Here is a 23,174-nt window from a genome sequence, read left to right on the forward strand (position 1 = left end):
CCTGTAATAAAAACACTACAAAGATTAAAAAATGATCTTGGAAAAATATTTGTAAATATGCTTGATAAGGAGCTATGTTCTGTAGTATGTAACAGAATCTCTTAAAACAACCTAACCCATTAGGAAAATGTACATTACAAAAAAGTAATTCATGTACACAGATAAGACAACATGCGCAGTGAATAAAAGAAAAATGCTGTTTCTCATCCACTGTTAAAAGAATGAAAGAGTGAAACAATGATTTAATTTTTTTTCCTATTAGATTGGAAGGTTTTCATGGGAATAGACAGCTGAGTGGGCCCAAGTGTAAAGCAGAAGGAACTCTCATACCCTGTTCTTGGAGGAGTCTTTTTGAGGGTCAATTTGTTAATATTTTTACCACTTCTGGTAATTTATCTATGAATGCACTGAAATGTGCATAAGATTACATATAGGGCATTTATCACAACGGTGTTTGTAATAGGAAAAAGAAAACAAAATGGCACTGGAAATCACTCGAGTGTTGAACAGTACTCAAAGGAGCAGTTACATAAACTTTGTCACATCTGTAGAGTGGAATACTTTTCCATTCATGAATTAGATTGGTTTGGATTGATATGAAAAACTCTCTAAAACATTCTTAAAGTAAGACAAGAAGCAGTATAGGATATGGGTAAATTATTTGTAGCTTTTTTTTTTTTTGACAGTACTGAAGTTTGAACTCAGGGCCTCACACTTGCTAGGCAGGCACTCTACCATACCTTTGGGCCTTTTTATGTTGGTTATTTTTTTTGAGATAGGGTCTCACTTTGTGCCAGGACTGGCTTGGACTGTCACCTTCCATTTGTGCTAACCCCACATAGTTGAGATGACAGGTACATGTTACCATACTCAGCCATTGGTTGGGGGAGGGTCTCACAAACTTTTTTCCCCAGGTTGATCTTGAATTGCCATCCTTCCAGTTTCTACCTCCCAAGTAGCTAGGATTGCAACTTGGCCATTTGTGGCTTTTAAATAAAATATAAACTAGAGTTTCTTCATGTTGATGCCTGGAAGGATACACATTGATGTGTGGATTGGTTACCTCGGGTTTGAGATGTGGAATGAAGAGTGGGGTGTTTTTATTGTGTGTTCCCTTTTGAATGGTTTGATTCTGTTTATTGTGGGCATCTGCAGTTGTCCCAGTGAAATCAGTGTTTTTCTTTTTGTTTCATGTGTACTAATTATATTTTCTTCTTGGCTTTTTCCAGATTTCTCTTGCACTTTGTTTTGTTTTGATGTTTGGGAACTCGATGTTATTAACATCTTACTATGCTTCCTCCTTGGTAATTATTTGGGTAAGTGTTCCTTAAGTATATGGCTGTTTTTGAAACTAATAGTATCAGTTTCTTTATTACTTATTTGAGATTACGAGTGGATTCTACAAGCACCGTTTCAAGTGTCTTACTGAATACATCTATATGTGACAGAGTGTTCAAGTACTCACTTTCAAAGCAAGGAAAAAAAGAAAACCACAACCTCACAATGAAAGGTTAATATCAGAAAGCATAGCACCATGCTTTTTAGCCCCAGTCTGCCCTTTATCCCTCAGATTTTCTCACCCACGTTTTGGTCCCAGGGTGTGTTTCAGAGAGGTTTCTATTCTTTCTGCTTCTTTTTTCCTTTTCCTCTTTTCAATTTCAGTCTAAATATAAAAATCTTTTGAAATGCAGGCTTTCAGAGGTGATTGTGCCTTTTTTCTGTTGGTTTTTAACATTGGTTTTGTTTTGCCAACCAAAGTTAGTCCTGGTATCTAAAGAAAATGCACTTTAGTAAAGGCTGGCTTCTTAAAGACAAAGCACTGTCCCAACCGGAATCTGTCCTGCTGTTGAGTAATCACTGAAGTTATTCAGAGCATTTTTGCTTTCTTGATTTCTAGAACCCATTAACAAATGTGGAGCCTCCTATTTGTTTGTCTTGTTTTACAAATAATAATTCTTTAAAACCTATTCCAGCTGGCACATGGTGCCTCTCACCTGTAATCCTAGCTACTCAGGAGGCAGTGATAAGGAGGATTGTGGTTTAACGCCAGCCCTGCAAATAGCTTGCAAGACCCTATACTGAAATACCTAACACAAAAAAGTGCTGGCTGGCAGAGTGACTCAAGTAGTAGTGTACCTGCCTAGCAAGTGTGAAGCCCTAAGTTCAAACACCTGCAACCCCCTCCCCAAAACAAAAGCAATCGCTAAAATATTGAAGATAAAAATTCCAAAACAAAAATAAATAAGAATAAATATATCTCAAGTTGACAACACACCTGTGTAGAGGAAAGAATTATTTCAAGAGTAAGCATAGCATGTTTACTGCAAAAAAAAACAAACAAACAATTTCCTCAAAATATACCTATTACCAGTCTAAGCCTTAGTGTATTTGGTCATAGAAATGATCAGTGAACATGTGGTGATGCTGTGTTTTCAGCAACAAAAGTCCTTAACTTTTATTTTGCTGTGCTCTCGGACTAATAAGTGTTTTTTGTTTTGGGTGATACTTGAGTTTGAATTTAGGACCTCAGGCTTGCTAGGTAGGAGCTCTGCATTTGAGCCATGCCACAAGCCCTTTAGTTTTGTTTTTCTGCATAGCACCCTGGTTTTGCCTGGGGCCAGCCTATGCCTTCAGCATAGATGGGATTACAGGCAGCACTACTCCACCTGGCTAATAAATTTAGTTTTTAAAATCAGTGTACTTCTGTAAGTATACTCCTGTAGGCTGATGCAGGAGGATGGTGAATTCAAGGCCATTCTAAGCTATACAAGTTTGAGGCCAGCTTGGTCTACATAGTGATACTCTGTCTTAAAAAAAAAAAAAAGAGGAATGAAGGAAAATCACTGTATTCTGTAATTAGGAAGATGTGATAGTGTTACTCATTTCTATATTTTACACACATATATTTGCAGATGCTGCTATTATTATAAAATGCATGACTGTATTTATGTATAGGGAAGCCGTTGAGTATTTTGTGTGGGTACAATCTAACCTTAGTAAGGAGACGTCTCTTTAGTTCACCTGAGCACACAGATTGTGTCAGGCACCTTGCTAAATACTTGACACTGATGTGTCTTCAGTATAAATTCGGCATGTTTATGAATACCTCATATTTGATGCCAACAATTGTAGAATAGTATGTGTACATTTGCATGTATTTATTTGCATTTGATCATTTTGAAACATGAATCGTACCACATTTTGGATTCTCAAGTGTTCAGAAAAATTCTGAAAAGACTTACTCTTTCTATTACTGTGTTTGTGTTTTGAACCTATATTTTTATCAAGTTTAAGTCCATATAATATAATTTGAAAGGCAGTATACCTGGAAAGACTACAGATTTGACAGAGAAATAGTTGGTTGACCCATTATAATCTAATTTTTATTTTATCCTGAGTTGGTAATATTTAGCGTAAGGAAAATCTTATGACTTGTTTAAAAACTGAAATTTTATGTACCTTTTGTTTGTAAGTAAACCAGATATGTAAAAAACAGTCTTAGGAATTTATATATTTTCTTTTCAATTTTATAAAGTCACTTATTGATTTAGTCTACTTTGGGTTTTTTAAAAAGGGGCTACTTTTTGAAATCATTGACTGTAGATTAAGCAAATGATGATAGATAGTGTAGGGAAAATTTTACATTCTTGAAAGTCTGATTATTTAAAATAACTATTTGTTGCTTGCATTTGTAAGTATTCACTGTTATGTGCTCTATTCAGGGTGTGCTGGCAATGAAACCACATTTTCTGAAAATGAATGTGTCTGAACTTAGTTTATGGGTAAGAATCAATATATTTTTCATGCATACAACTTTTCTTCTTTAAAATATATCATTGGTTTTGTTTTCATCTTAAGGAACTGATGTATATAATGCAGGGATCTGACCGTTGTGTAACATATTAGGGCTCAATTTTAATGTGCCCAATTGCCCTTTTCATGAAGTAAGTGAAGAGTAATTGGGGGTCCATGGTTACAGAAGTCCAGTTTTGTTTACTTTATTGTCTACATGTTTCTTTTGAGGAGCAGCATGTATAGGAGAGACCATTAGTAGGTGGATAATTTCACTGTAATTCCTATATAAACCTCTGGTAAAATATTTTAATTTTGCTGGTAAGATTGTATGGATATAGGTTATAGTCCTTGATTTTGGAGCAACATCCTTCACTTTAAATTAAGATGTATTTTTTGAGCATTTTTCTCTTAGAGATAGAGGTATTGTTTCATGTGTAATTAAAGCACTTTTTCCCCCTAAACTATAGAACTAGAAACATAAAGTTAGTTTTGTTTTACTTTCCTTTTGTAGGTTATCCAAGGATGTTTTTGGTTATTTGGGACCATTATACTCAAGTATTTGACATCTAGAATCTTTGGCATTGCAGATGATGTAAGTGTTTTTTTTTTTTTTTTGCTTAAACACCAAAGACTTGAAAAGGATACAGCAAAGAATGAATTATTCAGTAGTAGCACTATTGAAACCAGATTTCAAGATGGAATTTGTTTAGTTATTACTTTAAGAAGGCAAGTGTGATTATAGTTTTTAATCTCAAAAATTAATTTCTTGTCAAAATTCTCAGATTATTAATCATTCTATAACATGAAAATTTTGTAAATTTCAAGCTAGAAAGCTAGAGATTAAAGCCCACATTTTAAGGTCTGTGCAGCCATTTTCTGACTTCTTTCAGTCCCCTTTTGTAGTATAGGGAGACACCATTTCAGAGCTTTAACAGGAGCCCTGTACTCCCCCACCTGCAGTTTTGTGGTCAGCACTTGTGAAAGGTTTTTTGATAAGCCAGTGGAGCTAATTAATATAAATTAATCTTATTCAGAGCAATTTCTGTTTGTTTTGTCATTTGGTCAGAAGAGAAAAAAAATAAGATCTCCCTTTTATAACTTTAAGGATTCTCTTCTCTAGGTAATTGCTTTTCCTACTTTATTTTCATGTTTTAATCAGCACAGCCTAAGTTAGGTGGCCAACAGCAATTAAAACACAGGGTAGTGAAGGCTTTGATTTTTTTTAAAAAGTACTAAGTTCAGAGTGCAGCAGGAACACACAGGAAGAATGCAGAAGTTGATCATGAAGATGATAGTTGAAGTGGGATTGAGTCAGCTGGGATGCAGAGAGTGAGCTGGAAGAAAAGTAAAATAGTCTCATCCCAGGCTTATGGAGTCTGTTTCTTCACTGTGGGAGGACAAACTGGTGAAGATACTGATTAAAGTATCAAGTTACTGATTAAAGATACAGGTTAAAATGACTATTGTCATTTCTGTCACAGCCTAATATTGTACTAGAAACAAACAAACCAGAACGTGCTGAAGAACCTGTGCTGGTGACACACCTGCAATCCTCGCTATTGGGAGACTGAGAGTCGTAGGATCAAGGTTTTAGGCCAGCCCAAGCAAGTATTTCCCCATCTCCAAAATAACTAGACCAGAATGCAATGGAGGTGTGGTTCAGGTAGTAGGGAGCCTCCTTTGTGAGGGAAGCTCTGAGTTCAAATCTCATCCCACAAAAAAAGTGCCATTGACACAGTGATTTTCAAAATTAGAAATAATTTAGTTGTAACCTTAATATTTCTAGAAATATGCAATATGAGCTGCATTAGCTCATATATTCTTAATTTTGATGTTGGTCAAAAGAAGTAAATGGCAGGGCTTCCCATCCTTTAAGAAGGATTTTCTTCCTTTTCCTCTCTAATAAGAAAATGAGACACACTTGAGGGACTGAGAACCATTTCTTAGTTTTTCCTGGGTTTCCCATCCCTGTTCCTGTCAGTTCTCTTGGTGGAAGTCTGATAGCTGGATGCTATGACTCAAGTAGTTCCAGTCTTCCTGTTTTGTTTGCATCTGATTCCATCTGTGATGAATTCTAGAAGTTTACAGACTAATTGTGTAACATTTAAGTGTATAAGCTCTGGTGTCAGGCTTAGATGCAAGTCCTGATCACCACATTTCCCCTGTGAGATCTTAGACAATTGACCTAAAGAACAAGCACAGAGTCAGTTCTCAATAAATATTAGCTGGTATTGTCGTTGTTACTGTTTATTATCATTGTTATTGTTGTCATTTATTATCATGGTGGGTATACACAGATCCCATTTTCTTTCTCCACTCACCCATCAGTGGATGCATAGGTGGGCTAGGTTGGCTTGGGCTAATGGATACTTACTTTGGCTCTTGTGAATATTGTTGTAATAAGCATGAAATTGCAGCTGTCTCCTCATTATTTATTTTTTATGGCTGTTTAGGAATGTAACAAGCCTCTTAATTTAAAACAAACTACTTCAGGCTAATACTGTCTTGATTCAGGTAAATATACCATGCCTTTACTCCAGGATATTTCTCCTTCCTCCCCCTTCTTTTAAGCTGCTATTGTCAAATATATCCCATCTATTTGTAAGTGCCAGCAACATAGAGTTAGTTTATCACATTAGGCAGTTTTATATCTCTTAAAAGAAATTAAGAGAAAAAGCCAAATAGGCTTATGTTGCTGTTTACATTTACCTACACTTTTGCCATTTTTATTGCTCTTCATTTCTTCCTGTGGATGTGAGTTATTGCCCAGGGTCGTTGCCATTCAGCCTGCTAGATTTCCTTTTCTAATTCTTGTAAGGCAAAGCTGTCAGCAATGAATTCTGTTAGGTTTTGTTTCTCTCATAATGTTTTTATTTACCTTAACTTTAAGGTAAATAAAATATCATTTTTCTGGATTAAAAAAAATTATTTGTTGACTGTTAATTTCTTTGAAAACTTATGTCCTCCATGTTTCTGAAAAGCAAGTCAATTGACACTTTATAAACACGAGTAAAATACTATTCATCTAATGTTTTCCCTGTGTACATAGTTGTTTTCCTACATTTGCTAAAGCAATCTTAAAAGATTTTCACATTTAAAAGTTTGACTATGATATGTCTAGATATGGATCTCTTTGTGTTCATCCTTCTAGGTGTTCAGTGAACTTTTGGGGTGTTACTATTTTTCATCAGAATTTAGAAGTCAAGGGCCATTCATCACTTCAAGTGTTTTTCTATCCTTCTTTTTCTGTGTCTCCCAGTAACACGTTTGTGTGCAATAATATTGTTGCAAAGATTTTTGAACTTTGTTCTTCTTCCTTTAGTTTTTTTTCTCCCTGTTTTTCAGATAGTACAATTGCTATTAGCCTAGCTTCAAGTTTATTGATTGTTCTGCCTTTTGACACTTGTTTTTGAGCTCATCTAGTAAATTTTCATTTCAGTTACACATTTTGACTCTAAAATCTGTATTTTTCTAAAGATTTATTTTTGTATTGAAGTTCACTGTCTGCTGAGTCATTGTTAATTGTATTTTAATTTTCCTTCCTAAACATGTGTCAGACTTTTCTATTTATTTGCGTAAAAACTGGATATTTTAGATGAAATATTATAGCAACTCTGGATTCTGATTCTTTCTGGGTTGTTGTTGTTGCTGTTTTCTTTATTTTACTAAATTTGTATGGACTTTTTTCTGTTTTTGCTGTAATGGAGATTGAACCCAGGGCTTTACACTTGGCCCCCAGCCCTTTGGTTGTTTTGTATTTTGTTTTTTGAGATAGGGTCCCCAGCTGACCTTGAGCCCTAGCCCTCCTGCCTCTGCCTTCCTCGCAGTAGGATTACAGGCATGAGCCACTATACCTGGCATGCATGGACTTTATTTGAGAAACTTTTTTTCTCTTGTGTAATGGCCGATGGATCTGTTCAGATATTTTATGTTATTTCTTGTTTTTTAATTCTTCCTGTTTTTTTAGCCTGGCTTTCCAGATGTCACCCCCATGTCTCTAATTTAGTGTGTAGCCATTTATGAGTCAGATGCTATAGCTCAGTTAGCTCTATCCAGTAAGTCTTCTTCCCTCTCCTGATGGATCTGTGTGTAGCGTGGTGAGCATATTCATAATACAGCAGTTTTCAAACAAGTCAGAGGGTTCCCTGGTTTGATGATTTACTAAGAGGACCCATAGGACTCAACATGGCACCATCCTACTCATGAGACAAATATTTACTGCAGTGAAAAGATATAAAGCAGCCAGGCGCCAGTGGCTCATGTCTGTAATCCTAGCTACATGGTGTTATTGGCAAATGGAGTTTTTAGAAGACCTTGGTTCTTGGGTTCCAGTGTGGAAGAATCCAAGCAGAACATGTGGATGGGGTGAGGTAGAATAGCTTTGTTGAGGAATGGGGAGTCACCCATTCTGCCAGGTTAGGGAAGAAAAGAGGAAGGGCTGGGGTCTTTTGGTAGGTCATTTTTATACCATCTTGAACTTGGAGATGGGGAGTCAATACATCATTACCTGACTTCTCTCACCTGTGGGCTAGAGGAAGGCGCTCTTGAGTCAACAGGGAGAGCAGTACCAGGCTATCCCTAACCTATCCTGCCTCAAACTCCCCCTGAGGGACAGTATCACAAAAATTCTTTTTTGGGGTTGCTGAAGGGGGCTGGTCCATCTTCAGTAGCTGCTTTTAGCTGTCAAGGGTCTGTAGACCCTACCTAATGGGAATATTGACCTTTCCTATTGCTGTTATCTAGAGACTTGAACAGTAACACTTGTTGTCTGAATCTTTGTCCAGCCTGATCAAGATTGTTCATGGGTATCTCGTCCACCTCTAGAAGTTGATGGCTTTGTTATGTCATGGTTTGGGTCCTAGAGGCCTTTATTCTGGAAGAGATAAATCTGGTTTAGAAGGCATGACCTGAACATTAACAATGATGGGAGCATCAGAAGGTGCCCTGCTAGGTATGGCAGGAAGGATAATGTAATTTTGAAAAGTGACAGACTCAAGGTTACTGTGCCTTAGAGGTGTTTATATCTATAGCTATTTTAACTCTCAGGTGGCCCTCTATTTTGGACTGTCATTTTAGTGGGCAGTTAAGGGCTGACTACATTAGGGGCCAGGTATACCAGGCAGGTGTTAGTCCAATTAGAGAGTAAACATCAGTGAGTCAGTTCTGTACAGAAAGAAGACTCACAGTGTCCCTAACTAGAAGTTATATACCATTGAAGTTTATATTGTCTTTGTTTAAATAGAAGGCCTTGGCTAAAGACATGACTTTGCCTTTTGCCAGAAGCATAAAAGGCTTAAATATTAGATCATGTGCATAAGAGTCTTTTTAAAATCTCCCAGCTTTGGTTACTTTTAGAGGTCTGGCATATTTGACTCCATCTGGATCTGGAGAAGTCCCCTCATTTGTGCAGTCCTTTTGAACTGTCTCACATGGCTGAACATCATTTGTTCCTCTTAAGAAGTTGCGGGGATGCTGACAGCTTGAGTGATTTTGTCTTCTTAAACTTTTTTTTTTTTTTTGAACAGTCGTCTCTGAAGATTTTGTCAGTTTGGCAGTTTTGTCCCTCAGAGCGGGAGTGGCTTTTCCCACAAAGTCCAGAAAGTCAGATTTTGTTCCACAGAGGAGGAGAAGTAACATGTCAAACAGATCAGAAGTCAGTGCCAGTGCAACTTTTTTGGCCAAATTGAGTAACAGAGATTTATTTTTAAAGAAATGGCTCATAGGCTGGGCTTAATTAATCTAATTGTCTGCCCCATAAGGGATGTGCTGACCCTTTAAATTGCTGTAAAGTGTTAATAGGTAACAGTTATAACGTTTTTACGGGGAAAATGCAAAATGACCCCAATACTTAAGAATGTCTGTCCTGGTTATTAGATAAACACTTGTAAGAGTCATTTTTTTATGGGCTTGCCTATAAATGTTCCTGAAGGATCAGAACTGTAATGACAAAACTTAAAGTAATCATGGTTAATCACAGTTTAAACCTTGAATTTTGGTTAGGTAAAGTGACAAGTTAGTGGTTGTCAGTACTGTCAATATAGTATTGGCAATTAAAAATCCTAGATTTTTTAATGGTTAGAAGTTGATGTTAGTAATTTTAAATAGCCCCTGTTTTGACACATTGTATATCATATATATTATTTAGCCAACACTAGTTTATCTGACAAACAGATGTTAGACCTAAGTGGCAGAACTTTTAGCATTTGTCATAAAGAGCAGAAATGTCAAAGACCTTATTAGTTAGAATGTACCTTAGATAAAAAAACTATAGCTATTTACATGTATACATATTTAACTCTATAAATAATTTTGTAACATTTAGATACAAAGCACTAGCAGTATTAGAATCATTTAAAATGGTTTTTTTATTTGGATTTTTTTGTGTGTGTGTGTTTAGTGTTATTAGAAAAATACCTAGGGTTTAGGTAGGATGTAAAGAATAGTAAATAATTTTAAGTGGGCCAGGAAGAGAACTAGTTATCTTATTTTTTGGTTAATAGGATCAAAGCATCTCCCGGTACTTAAGAATACAGCCAAGTAAATAAATTGGCTTCCCCCATGCTGGCTGGTGGAAAGAGAGCAAGGGAAGGGAAGGGTAAAAATCCATTCACCTATCCACCTTTGCTTGAGGGCTCCTGAATGGAACTCCCTATGCTGGCTGGTGGAGAGTGAGAGAGAGGAAAAGGTAAGAAGGAAAGTTGCCCTTTCCAAGAGCGGGGACAAGAGCTTTTCAAGATCCCCGAAGCATCCCCCTTGTGTATTGAAAGCTTCAATACAGATCCCTCTGACCTGTTTTCGTCAGACATCTCTGGAGCAAGCATGTGGCAGAGTACTCTGTCTTTCAAGTCATCCATTCTCCTAAGGGCTGGGTTCTTCCACCCCTCCACAAGGGTTCCTAGATGGGGTGTTGATCCTGAATGTTGACCCAACTATTAAAACATCAGAACTATTATGCACTGGGCAAAAAAATCTTAATACCAAAACAACGTGTAAAATGAAAAGATAATGACATATAGGAAGACGATCTGTTGAGTGCTAAAAGGGAAACATCTTAATATGGACTGTTATAACCAGTACAAAATTAACTATCAAGTGAAATCGTACCAAGGTGAGCCTGACTGATACAAATCCATTGCTTGTGGTCAGTTTTTATACCAGGCCATGGAGTTGTAGTAAGCTTGTAACTGAGAAAAATAGGAGAATATGTACATTTTAAAATAATAATCAATTAAGGTTAATGTCTCAGATGGTTAGATACAGAAACAGAGATAAGAGGGTTAGCATAAAGTTAGAGACCCAGTAATTAAGAGCCATGGCTTGGATGTTGTTAAGAAGTTATATTGTGGACTGCTGATTTAACAAACAGAATGACACATAGAGGGTTGTTGACCTGCCTGTAGCCCCTGAGGCCCAAAAATAGCAGGCTCAGTCATTGGGAGTTAATGACACTCATAATTGAGATTTTAGGATTAATAACACTTTTGTAGACTCCTAAATACTTAAAGTTTTGTCATTATATCTGGAGGGTGAGCTTTTGTTTGGTTTTGGTAAAATTTTGTATCAGCCTATAGCACCAAAAGATCTTGATAGTTATTTTGATAAAACAGAACCCCATTCTTTTTTGAACACATATTAGTACCTTAAATTTTGACCTTAGAAAACTTTTAGGCAAACTTTAAATTATAGCCAACCCAATTGTACATATATAAATTCATAAGCTTTAAGACCTTGATTTGTATCTTGAAACAACCTTTGTAAAAACCCGAATTTAGATAACATGGTTTTTAATAAAATTCTTAATAACCTTATACCTTGAAAGACTTAGGAAGAAAATTGAATTAAACCATCTTTTTAATAATAGCAATCTACAAGAACACATGGGTCAATAAATCTAATTATAAAAGAGGTAAATGTAAATTACACAGAATGAAACAGATTATTGTCTATAAATTTTTTTAGTGCTAATGCAGAGGACTGGTCTGGGTGGGATTAGAATTATAGATAACTTGTGAGACAGTTGTACACATTAACTCTATAAAAGTTGCTTAAAGACCATAGATACCTTAAAAGCAACTGAGGCCAATAGGAAAAGGGGAAAAGGTTAGATCAAAAAGAATTAACCTAGAAGGTAACACCCATGCACAGGAAATCAATGTGAGTCAATGCCCTGTATAGCTATCCTTATCTCAACCAGCAAAAACCCTTGTCCCTTCCTGTTATTGCTTATACTCTCTCTATAACAAAATTAGAAATAAGGGCAAAATAGTTTCTGCTGGGTATTGGGGGGGGAGGGGGCGGAGTGGGTAGGGGCAGGGGGGAGAAATGAACCAAGCCTTGTATGCACATATGAATAATAAAAGAAAAAGAAAAAAAAAGATATTAGATATCTGTTTGTACACACGTACAAACAGATATTTTTACCTGGGCATGCCAGGTTAAAACTCACATAATGAGTTCAAAATTTATGTATTACACAGAAAGCACACAGTTACATACAAAATGATCACATTAATTCAGATTGCACTCTCGAGTTGGTTTTTGTCATTGTCTTTAGTAGATTAATCAGCTAGATTCCTACGTAGTTCACAGTAAATATCCAACATAAAACCCTGCCCTTTGTCTAATCCTTACAGACCAAGGCAGTAAGAACATGCCGAACAATTATTAATCTAGAGAATTTTAACAAATTAGTTGTAATTTTTCTAGAGGATGGCAAGATGATGTCACCCAGGAGTTTCCTTTTCCTAGGGAATGGCAAGATGGTGCTGAACACGTGATGGCACATATGGTGGCAGCATTCCCTGTGACCACATAGCCTCTCCAGAGGGCCTCGCAAATGGAACACAAAGATGTGTTACATGCAGTATGCAGGCTCATCGTGGCAATCTGTTATATTTCCCCCTGAGAAACAAGTGTCCATATGAGTTAGTCATCCTAATGAAAAAACCAAATAATTAAACTGAACTAAGGTGGGATTTAAAAAATTTTGTTAGTTCCTTAGAAATGGCATCACTTGATAGTTTTGGAGAATTAGTCATAGGTTGTACAACTTTTTTCTCTTTAAATATAATGTTATGTCTTTTAGTTTTAAAGGCTTATCTAAATTTAGGATTACTAGGGCTAGGGCAAATGTCAGTAAACCTTTAAGCTTTGAGGGGCTTTGTTAGTGTCTGGTTTACTCCAGGTGTTTATAATTAGATCCTGGATTACCTCATAAAGGGGCTTTGTTATAACCTACAAAGACAAGAATGCAAACCATGTAGAACCCGGTCATCTACAGATCTACAGTTTGGAAAGTACCTTAAACAAGTTTAGAATCTGACATAAAGCACTGAGCTATAGAAAACAAAGTTTTATTAATTTTAAAATAAAATAATGAATTGTTAAGAATAAAGCCTCTGTTTAAATTATCTATTTAAAATACCCACACATAAAGACTCATTCTTTTTAACCTCTTGGCTGTAAGTAAGCCTAATTTTATAAATAGAGAATAGTTAGGATGTTTTTAAATGTTTACTGCATGTTCCATTTTAAAATAATAATTATGATGGACAGTATTAAGTAGTAATATTAAGTCCTTCTGATCTCAAGTATATATTTAGAAGTCGTATTTTAGTGTAAAAAGATGACATCTTATTACTAGAATAAATTCCCCATTGTAATTTTGCCTTTAGAGTAAGTGAATTTTAAATGTTATGTTTTTTATTACAGATACACTGTATGGGTGAGCAATGTCAAATCTTTAATTAAATGGCACTATTTTCAATTTTAGAAAACATACTTAAGAGAATTTAAATGCATTTAACATTTAAAGACAGTAGCCACATCACAGCTATACAGATGTAACCTATATGTTAATTTAGTCTTTACCTTTGAATAGAATTTAGAATCTTTGGCTAAGATAGGCAGACAAGTCCTTGCTAGCCCTGCGACAAGGGAGTGTGACTTCGGGATGAATGTTTCTGCGACCCCTGTGAGCCACAGGACAAGGAGGAGGAGAAGAGGAAGATTGATGGTTGGGACAGGGTGCCCAGGGTGAACAAAGGCATTGTGGGTAGGAGGGTAAGGAATGGGTCAGATGAGGAAGACAGAAGCTGCAGATAGGAAGAAGGCTATCTGGCCAGATGGGAACTTGAACACCAGAGGTTGTGCCTTTTTAAAAAATTATTTTTTGTTTCTGGGAGCAAGGGCTATGGACCCAGGTCTTGGGGCATGTGGTCCCTGTGGGCTTTGGGGCCATCACCTGCCTTGTCACCAGTGTTGTAAGCCTCCCTGGCCTTCCCATTGGTGGTAGAGCTACTGTGCCTTTGCACTCCCTCTTTCTGCCAGCTCAGGCACTGGGAGCCTTTCAGCTGGAGACTGCTGGGCAAAGGCTGCTGGCCTGTGTGGAGAGCCTGAGTGTGCGCAGGTGCACACCTGGGGTTGTAGCCTTTTGCATGCTGCTGCTGTAACTACTGCAGCACATGGGCGGCTGCCACTGTTGCCTTTGCGGTCATGGTCCCTGTGCATTACCACTGCACATCGGTGTTGCGCAGCTGGCATGCTGAGAAGGGCAGCCTGGCCTGCATGTGGGCCAGAGGGGAGGAACTAGATGGCTGCACCAAGCAAAGTCCTAACAGGCAGGACCAGAGGTCCCTTGCCAGCATCGGCAGGGGTGGCGGGAGTTCCAGAGGTCCCGCACCAGAAACGGCTCACAGCAAGGGGTTCTAGAACTTCCAACCAAAGTTGGGATTTGTGATAGCCAGAAACTGGAACTTCCAGCTGCTTGGATAGCCATGTGCAACCTCCCTGAAGGGCAGGGTGGGAGCTGTGTGCTTTGCCCATCCCTAGGTGCTGGTGGTTGTCAGATGGAGCAGTGAAGCTCGGTCGCCTTTACCACTCAGGCGCTTGCCTGGCTGGGTGCCAGGGCACACATACCCCCTAACCTGGTAGAACACATGGGATGCCTTTATTTTTCCAACAATGAATTGTGACAAAATGCATGAAATTATGAATTGTAGTCTACCAGAGAAACTTTTAAAAGACTTGAGTGCCCAAGGATTTTACTGTGGACTGATCATATTGATACCCTTTGCCTAGCATATGTCAAAATTCCAGAGTCCCAGAATAAGTGTAGGTTTTCTGATAAGCTACATTGTTTGTACATTTTAGGCATAGTGAGCCACTCTTACCAGCTACAGTGATGGGAACCTTTCTGAAATCCAATTTCCTGATGTAAGCCAGTGGTTAATCTTGCAGGCAAGTTTTTCAAAGGATAGCATTCAGGCTTTCTGTGCTAACTCTTTACTGAATGTGGCCCATCTTTTCCGTCCTCCCATGCCTTCTTGGGGCTTGTGCCTAACTGTGCACACCACCTCCTGCAGCACCACATATGGGCTTTTGGAGAGCTTGGGCTCTCTTAGATCTCTTGTGCACATGTGTGCAGCTCTCCAGTCCTCCAGGGATGTGAAAACTTACTGTCTCCTCCATGGTCTCACCCATTGTACAAGCTTTTGCCCTGACCAAGATGGGGAGCTGCTTATGCTGACAGTATATGGTGCATCCTAGGCAAGAAGGCTGTAGACTCCCATATTTCATCAGTTTTGTATCAGTGAATACTTCCCAATGTGATGTTTCTTTTTGGTTGCTTTCTAGAACCTGATATAGTCTGTAAAATTATGTCCAGCTGTATAGTTGTGGGAGGGGATTTGCCAGCTTTTCCTATCTTCTGTGTTTGGAATTTCCTACATTCAGTACTATTTGCATATTGACAGTGTTGTATTGCTGGGGAAATCTCACCTGCTCACAGCATATTATTTTTTTCTCAGTATTGCTGGATTTGGTTAGTTAATACTTTTTAAGATATGTGCCTGTTCTTATGAAGAATATTAGAGAGTTCTTGTAATAATTTCATGTTGTTTTTGTTTCAGAGTTGATATTAGCCTCTGAAAATTGTGGAGAAGGGTTAAGTCTCCTGTTTTTGAAAAGAATTTATTTACAACTGGTATTTCTTCCTTTAATGTTAGGCAAGTCCTTGGCCTGAACAGTTGTTTTTGTGAGTAGGTTTTTGACTGAAAATTCACTTTCCTTAGGAAATTATCTAATTCATCTTGAGTGAGTTTTGGTAATTTATACCTTAGAAGAACTTTGCCTGTTTCGTGTATCCCATCAGATAGATCATGCTTTTAAACCCTTTATTGCTGTTGGCAGAGTGGCCCAAGTGGTAGACACCTGCCTAGCAAGTATAAGGCCCAACGTTCAAAACTCCAGTACTGCAAAACACAGAAAAAAGGTTTTCGATGAATTCTACATGGGGGGTGGTTCTGTCTTGGTCAGACAGAGGGGGAAAGGGCAAAAGATACTAAGGGGGTAAAGAAGATGAAAGTACACTTGCCTATATACACATAAATATAGTGGAATGAAACCCACCACTGTTTGGAAAGGGGGGAAACAGAAGAAGGGGGAATTGAAATATAATGGAGGGGATGAACTTGTTCAGGGTACACTGTATGCATGTATGGAATTATCACAATAAAATTCCCTTGTATCATTAATGTGTGATAATTCATTAATCAAATTTTTTAAATTAAGAAATTATTGCTGTTACTAAAATTTCTGTTAAATTTTTGTATGTATGGGAAATCATATTTTATGTTCTTTTATTATTTAAATGTTTAATTTTTCTTATGTGACATGATATTGAATGTATTTATCATGTGCCACATATTTTGAAGTATATGTGGCTAGTTATCAATTATATTATCTCACATTGTTAACTTGTTGTGGTGAGAGCACTTAACATCCACGCTCTGCATTTTTTAAGACTACTATAAATTGTCATTAACAGCAGTCACCTTGCTTTACAGTAGGTCTCTTGGATTTATTCCTCCTATCTCACTGTGTGTACCCCTTGACCAAACTCTGTCCTCCCCCTCCCTCCTCCTTCCTCTCTCATACAACTGTAGCCACTATGCTTCCTTCTGTCTCTATAAGGTCAGGCTTTTAGATTCCCTTGTGAGTGAGGTCCTGCCTAAGGGAAGATGCTTAGCTCCTTTGCTTTCACCACTCTTGTTTTTTGGTAAATTTGTTTAAAAGCAAAAATTTTCCTATAAGTGATATGTCTTTGTGACTCTTATAAATTATTTACTTTGTGATTTTCTTCTTAACCTAAAGGTTATTAAATTTTGTAGTATTTAGTTTCCAATCAAAAGGACTTTAAAAGCCATTCCTAATTATATTCTAGTTTTACATTTATAACCTGGAAAAATTTCTATCATAACAACTTTCTGACATTTATTGTGACATGGTAGAGGAACATTTAAATTTTTTTCTGTGTTCAAGAGAAGTGTGTGTGCTTTCCTTGTGAAGTTTATGTTCTGTTTGTGAGCTTATTGATCACATTATGCAGATTTATTTTAATTTTATCTGCATTTTCTGTACTGTGGAACATTGTTTAACATTTCCAATGAACAGTGTCAGCTTATCTGTTTCTTCCTACAGCTTTGTCACTTTTTGTATATCTGTATTTGAATTATATGGTTATCTGCAAATATGTTCACAGTGCATGTGACCCTGCTATGCTGTTCACTTTACCAGCACATAGTTTTACTCATTATCTCTTTCACATAGGTTTGCTTAAATTTAGTTTCACACAGCTGCTAGCCTAGATTTCTTTGTTTCAAACTTACCTGATTTATATTCATTTATTCTTGTTTTCAGCTGGGCTCCTTTGGTCTTAAGTGTATCTTTTGTGGACAACATAACATTGGGTTCGTTCCCTTAAGCCAGTTCGAGCGTCTGTTCTTGAATTGGTCAGTTTAAGCTGGGTTGGTTCCCATATGTGTCCTCACATTGTTTTAGGTGCCATCTCTCCCTGTTGATTTCTGAGCATTGTCAGCCTACGTTCTTCCCCTCAAGGTGAACCATTTGGAGATGCTTCCTCACATAGCTGTCATGTAGAATCCTAGTTACCATGTGACTTAGATATCATTTCCTTACATTTCCTAGTCTTTGCTTTCGAGTGTGTGTGTGTGTGAGTGTGTGCGTGTGTTTGTGTACATATGTGCATGTGTATGTGCTACTGGGGTTTGCCCAGGTTGACCTTGGACTATGATCCACCTGTGGTTCCCACTATAACTAGGAATATAGATATATACCACCATGCCCGGCTTATTTGTTGAGATGGAGTCTCATCAACTTTTTGCCCCGGCTGGTTTCAAACTATCATCCTCTCAATGTCTGCCTCCTGAGTAGCAAGGGTTTCTAAGCATGAGCCACTGTAGTTGGTCCAGTCTTCGCTTTTTTGTTAGATAATGACAGACTTGAAAGTTCAGCAAATTTTTGTATGTTTTGAGCCCTAGTCTTCTCATTTATAAAGTGAAAAGAATTTTGCCTTCTTCATCTTCCCGTGGGAGGTGAATGTGGCAGTGTACATCAGGGCACTTGATAACATGAAGAATTTCAGGAGGGTGGGGTGTCAGTTAAAGGTGCTTTTATTTCACCACTTCCTTCAAGCAGTCTCTTTAATCCCCTTTTCAGAATTCAGAATAAGCACTCCCTTTTGTTTGCTCAATAGCCTCTGTACCTACATGGTTGACAGAAGTCCATATGAGTTCCCAGGCCCATACCTCCTGGTTGGCTCCAGCAAAGGAACAGCCCGACAGCCTATGATCAGGGACACCCCAAGGAAAAGGCTTTTGGGGCTGATGAGCATGAAGGGGGGCAGTTTGACACTGTCACTTGTTAGCAAAGGAAGGGACAAGTGTGAGGCTGCCTCGAACAGCACTTTCTTACAAAAAATGCCCAGGGTGGGAACAGTAGGCTCTATAGTACAGTGAAAAGTATTTTTAGGCACTATTAAGATTAAAATGTATTGCCTTAATATTTGGCTTAACATATGGTTCCTCACTTTATTTCTTGCTAGGCTCATATTGGCAACTTATTAACATCAAAATTCTTCAGTTACAAGGATTTTGATACTTTATTGTACACCTGTGCAGCAGAGTTTGACTTTATGGAAAAAGAGGTAAGATGTGATTTCTGGTTTTCTTTTCTGGGTTTTGGCCCACTCATTTTTTTATAAAGGTACTCTGTTATTTCAGGTTCTGAGTTTTTTGTTATCTCAAAGGAAGAAGAAAGTCTGGTAGCTTAAAGATGATGTTCTTACTTTACTTAGTATAGCTTCCTGAACCTATGGCCTCTTTTTATTTTAATAATTTGGAAATGTGCATTTAGCCTAGCCACAGTCTTTTGGATGAGTGAACACAGGCATTTCATGTTCCCTCGTTTCAGAGACAGCAACAATTCAGTCAATCTCTTGGGCTCTGAGTTTTCCACTCATTTTGTGGTCATTTGAATGATCTCATTGCTTACAAATACCATTGAGCATAAGCTTTTCATTTCATCAATTCTCTCTAAAACTTTATTAATCTGTTTAGAGGGAAGCCAAAGAGCAGGTTAGTAGATTGTGAGACAGAGCCTGTGTTACGAATGGATGGTCTTGCACAAGTCACTCACAGTGTTTGTGTTGTAGTTTACTAGTTTCTAGAAGTATGCTCAACCAAATATTGTGAAGCAAAAAAGAGATAACTCACAGGAAAGTCCTTTGATATTTTAAGTTAAATATTATTTTATAGTACTTTATGAACTAGTTTGGTTCAACAAATATGTATATTTTTGCTTTTTAAATATCATTCATGTGATTTATATCTTTTATTATCTGTGACACATTTCCTTCAAGGTTGCATGTATGAGTGTATTAGATAGCCAACAATACCTATTGTGTGTTTCCCCTTCAATCCCTGTGTTAGCCCAGTGTCCTAAGTTCCAAACTAGCTATAGCGCAGACTCTTAGCCTTCAGCCATTCTGGGTCCTGTGTGTCCTACAGATGTCCTGCTTTCTCCAGTGGCCTATCAGTCTTCATTTATCGTGTTTATGGTTTTGACACGTAATGGCTGATCAAAAGTGAAGTGTCTTGTAAGAATTAAAATACCTGTTCACAGAAGGACAAGACCCCCTTCAAGAAAATGGTACAGGAAACAGGGTAAACAGAATTGGGTGTGATGGAAGTTCCTCAACTTTATTGAGAACCTCGAGCATGCCACTGCAACCTGAGAGTATTAGTTGTCAGTTGTGTTTATTGAGACATGGCATGACTTCAGTCTGCTGAACAGGGTGCCATTCCCCAGCTCCATGGCAGTCTGTCGAGGCAGTAGATGCTGATTCAGGGATTTCACCCCTTTTATAACACAACCATACAGTAGGGAGAAGGGGCAGATTTAACATGGTATCCCTAACTGGGTACCATACTGACATGGAAAGATGCTTAAGATGGATAGTAGAGAGGATAAAATGGTACATGTGAAGTAAAAGAGCAAAATATTAACAGTGGTTGGGGGAGGAATTGAGGTATACAGGATTGTAATGTGTGGGCTTTGTTATTAAATATGTCTCTACAGTGTTTTATTTGCTTATAAAGAAAGTGTAGAAATGTCTTTGTTCCCTTCTTGAACATTGGTCTTTGTGTGTGTGTGTGTGTGTGTGTGTGTGTGTGAGAGAGAGAGAGAGAGAGAGAGAGAGAGAGAGAAAAGATGAGTCATGGGTAAAATTTTTAGCACCCCCTCCAACATGTGTTCTATTTAAAGGAGTTCTATTTATCCTGGACAGACAGTACACAGAAAGTGAAGAGTAATCTCTCTTGGTAGTGCTTGGGAACTGTGTTTGCAGTATTTTCAACTCAACATTTTGGTGAAATTAGTTTCTGTGGAAATGTACCTTCATTTTTATTGTGCTAGTCAGTGGGTAGGTTGGACCCCTTGAACTTGATGGGCAAATACTGTTTTTCTACTTACATTTTTAGAAACTCACCTTTTTCATTGTCTGAAATTGAATCTTATTTATTTATTTATTTATTTGCTAAATAATACTTCTCTCTAACAAACCATCCCTCTGAATTTCAGACCCCACTGAGATACACAAGGACACTGCTGCTTCCTGCTGTTCTTGTGGTATTTATTGCAATTGTTAAAAAGGTATGTCATGTCGGTCACATAAGAGCTCTTTCCTATAATTAGACATTTTCTTGTTTTTACATAGTAGTCACGCATACTTGGCTGCATGATAATGTGATACAGTGTTTTATATTGATTTCTTGAAACACATTCTGTATTTTTATACTGACAGCCTTTGATGAAAGTTCTTAAGTCTTAGTAATATTCTGCTCTCTGCTAGTACAAAATAGACATAGGAAAAAGGCTGACTCAAGTTTTCAGAGTCATATATTTTGGGAGACATGATCAGAGAGCATGTTTACTCAGATACATCTTGGTTTTGCTTATGTAAATTATTACTGACTTGCACTTAACCTTTATGTAAAATTTCCCTGAAATATGTAGTTTATGTCTTTCTAAATGATTTGTGGAATTTCCTATAACTCCTGAATTGGGATTATTAGTAAAAAAAAATTTTTGAGAATTAACAGTGTATTGCTAAACTAGATAACATGTTTAGATCTCCAAGTTGGCTTTGATAATGAAATTCTAAGTCCAGATGTAAATCAGGCCAGAAAAGCTCCAATCTTCTGTGAAGAAGAGCAGGTGTGATACTCTGTTCTCGTAATAGTTTGTGAACTCTGTCACTACATGTGTCTTAAGAGAAGGAATTCAGATTAATCTGTGATTGAAAAAGATTTAAAAAAACCCTAAAAGTTTTCTGATTTGTAACTAGTGGTTTGTCTGTTAACACAGTGTCACAGATGTATAGACTATTCTGTACTATAACTATTGCTTATATTGTGTATTTTTATACAGTGCTTTGTACCCTACTCAGTCATCTTCACAGGGCAAATTTCAATCAGTTTTTCAACAGCCCTGTGTGGACAAATACAGTCATCCCCATTTCTGACAGACACAGATTTGGAAGCTCAGAGAGGTATTGGCAGCGTCACATGGTGACCCTTGCAGCATGAGATGCAGGCGGACATTGTGTGGTGCTCAACTTTGTAATGTCCCAGTACTTCCTCAGCTTAGCCACCTTCACTATGTGCCAGGCTCTGTGCCTGCTTTGCACTTTTGGGTGCTTCATGGGATTCACACCTGGTAGATAGTAAAAAATCCAGGCATTCACCACCCAGAATGTGTTCAAAACAGCCTGGATGGCAGAAGATGATGGAAGCTAGCAGGTCAGGAAGCTGGGCTGCTTGATTTAAATAACAAAAGATTCAAATGCAGTGGATAATTATTTTTACATATTTAAAAGCCTAAGATTACATTCATTCTGGCTTCTTGGAAGAATGGCTAATTCTAGAAGTTAGGACTTTTGACCAGAAATGATCTGTACTAAGTAGGATGGGTTATAGATTCAGGCAGCAGCCCCTGGTTCTTCCAGGGGCTGGACTAAACCTATCAGCAGTGCCATAGGGACTGGAAACAGGACTTCAAATTAGGTGATCTCCTGGTCACTGCTAAATATGAAAACACGGTGAGTGTGTTTTGAATCTTCAGATCTTTGGGCTGTGATTTTGCCTTTGAGCCAGATCTCTAGTACTGTGCATGTATGATTAAGGAGAGGCAACTCCAGCACTGAATGTGAATTTGAAGCCAGACATTCTAGGTTCAGGACCCAGCCATGCTTCCTAGCAGTTGTCTACCTTCAGGGAGATCATTTCATCCTTCTGAGACCATTGCTAGCTACAAAATGAGGAAAATATTATCTACCTAACAGGATTATTGAGCATTAGATGTGATAAAATATAAAAATATAAGATTATTTTGCTGTAATTATTATTTTATGAGTGATCTCTTACCTGTTTTTAATTAAGACTTTTAGAGTTTAGAAAATACTTCAGCTAAGATTTTGGTTTTTTCTTAAAACAGTTTTTCTAAAATCTTTAAAACTCTCTTTACAGATTATTAGTGATATGTGGGGTGTCATAACTAAACCACAGACACATATACGGTAAATATGCTGTTAAGATTTGTTACTTTTTCATTCATTTGCAAAGTAGTTACTTATAGTGTATTAATTTCACACTTACTTGTCCACTCAGCGTTTGAATTGTTCTTTCCATGATAGTCCCCTCCCCTCCTTGGCTTTCTCATTATCTCCTCCCTGTGGAAAGAATGGCCCATTATACATCCCTCCCTCAGATTTCATCCAGTGTAATCTGACAGCCACTGTGCACCTCATCTTTACCTGAAGGACACAGCTTCATCAGTTCAGCAGGGAAAGTAAATTTTTCTGTGAGTAGTTTATGGACCAATGGGCTGGCTGCCCTTTTTTTTTTTTTTTAAATGAGAAATGAGCAGGGAAATACCAAACTGAATGTATACCTTATGTTTTAAACAAAATTAATTCCAGATGGAACAATGATCAAAATACAGTCAAATAAATAACAACAAAA

The 23,174-nt window shown here is 37.5% G+C and overlaps 1 protein-coding gene across 4 annotated transcripts in view; it reads left to right on the top strand.

Moving 5' to 3' along the window:
- Window positions 1-23,174, top strand: part of Dpy19l1 (dpy-19 like C-mannosyltransferase 1) — a 121,599-nt gene that overhangs the window by 82,901 nt on the left and 15,524 nt on the right. For all 4 annotated transcript variants that reach the window (XM_074065304.1, XM_020170494.2, XM_074065306.1 and 1 more), the window contains exons 11-16: window positions 1,230-1,316; window positions 3,723-3,782; window positions 4,307-4,387; window positions 18,698-18,799; window positions 20,734-20,805; window positions 22,680-22,729. In XM_074065304.1, the coding sequence (XP_073921405.1) occupies window positions 1,230-1,316; window positions 3,723-3,782; window positions 4,307-4,387; window positions 18,698-18,799; window positions 20,734-20,805; window positions 22,680-22,729 (452 nt within the window). The remainder of the gene's footprint in view (window positions 1-1,229; window positions 1,317-3,722; window positions 3,783-4,306; window positions 4,388-18,697; window positions 18,800-20,733; window positions 20,806-22,679; window positions 22,730-23,174) is intronic.

This window comes from Castor canadensis, chromosome 2 (genome assembly GCF_047511655.1).
Source record: "Castor canadensis chromosome 2, mCasCan1.hap1v2, whole genome shotgun sequence".
NCBI lineage: Eukaryota > Metazoa > Chordata > Mammalia > Rodentia > Castoridae > Castor > Castor canadensis.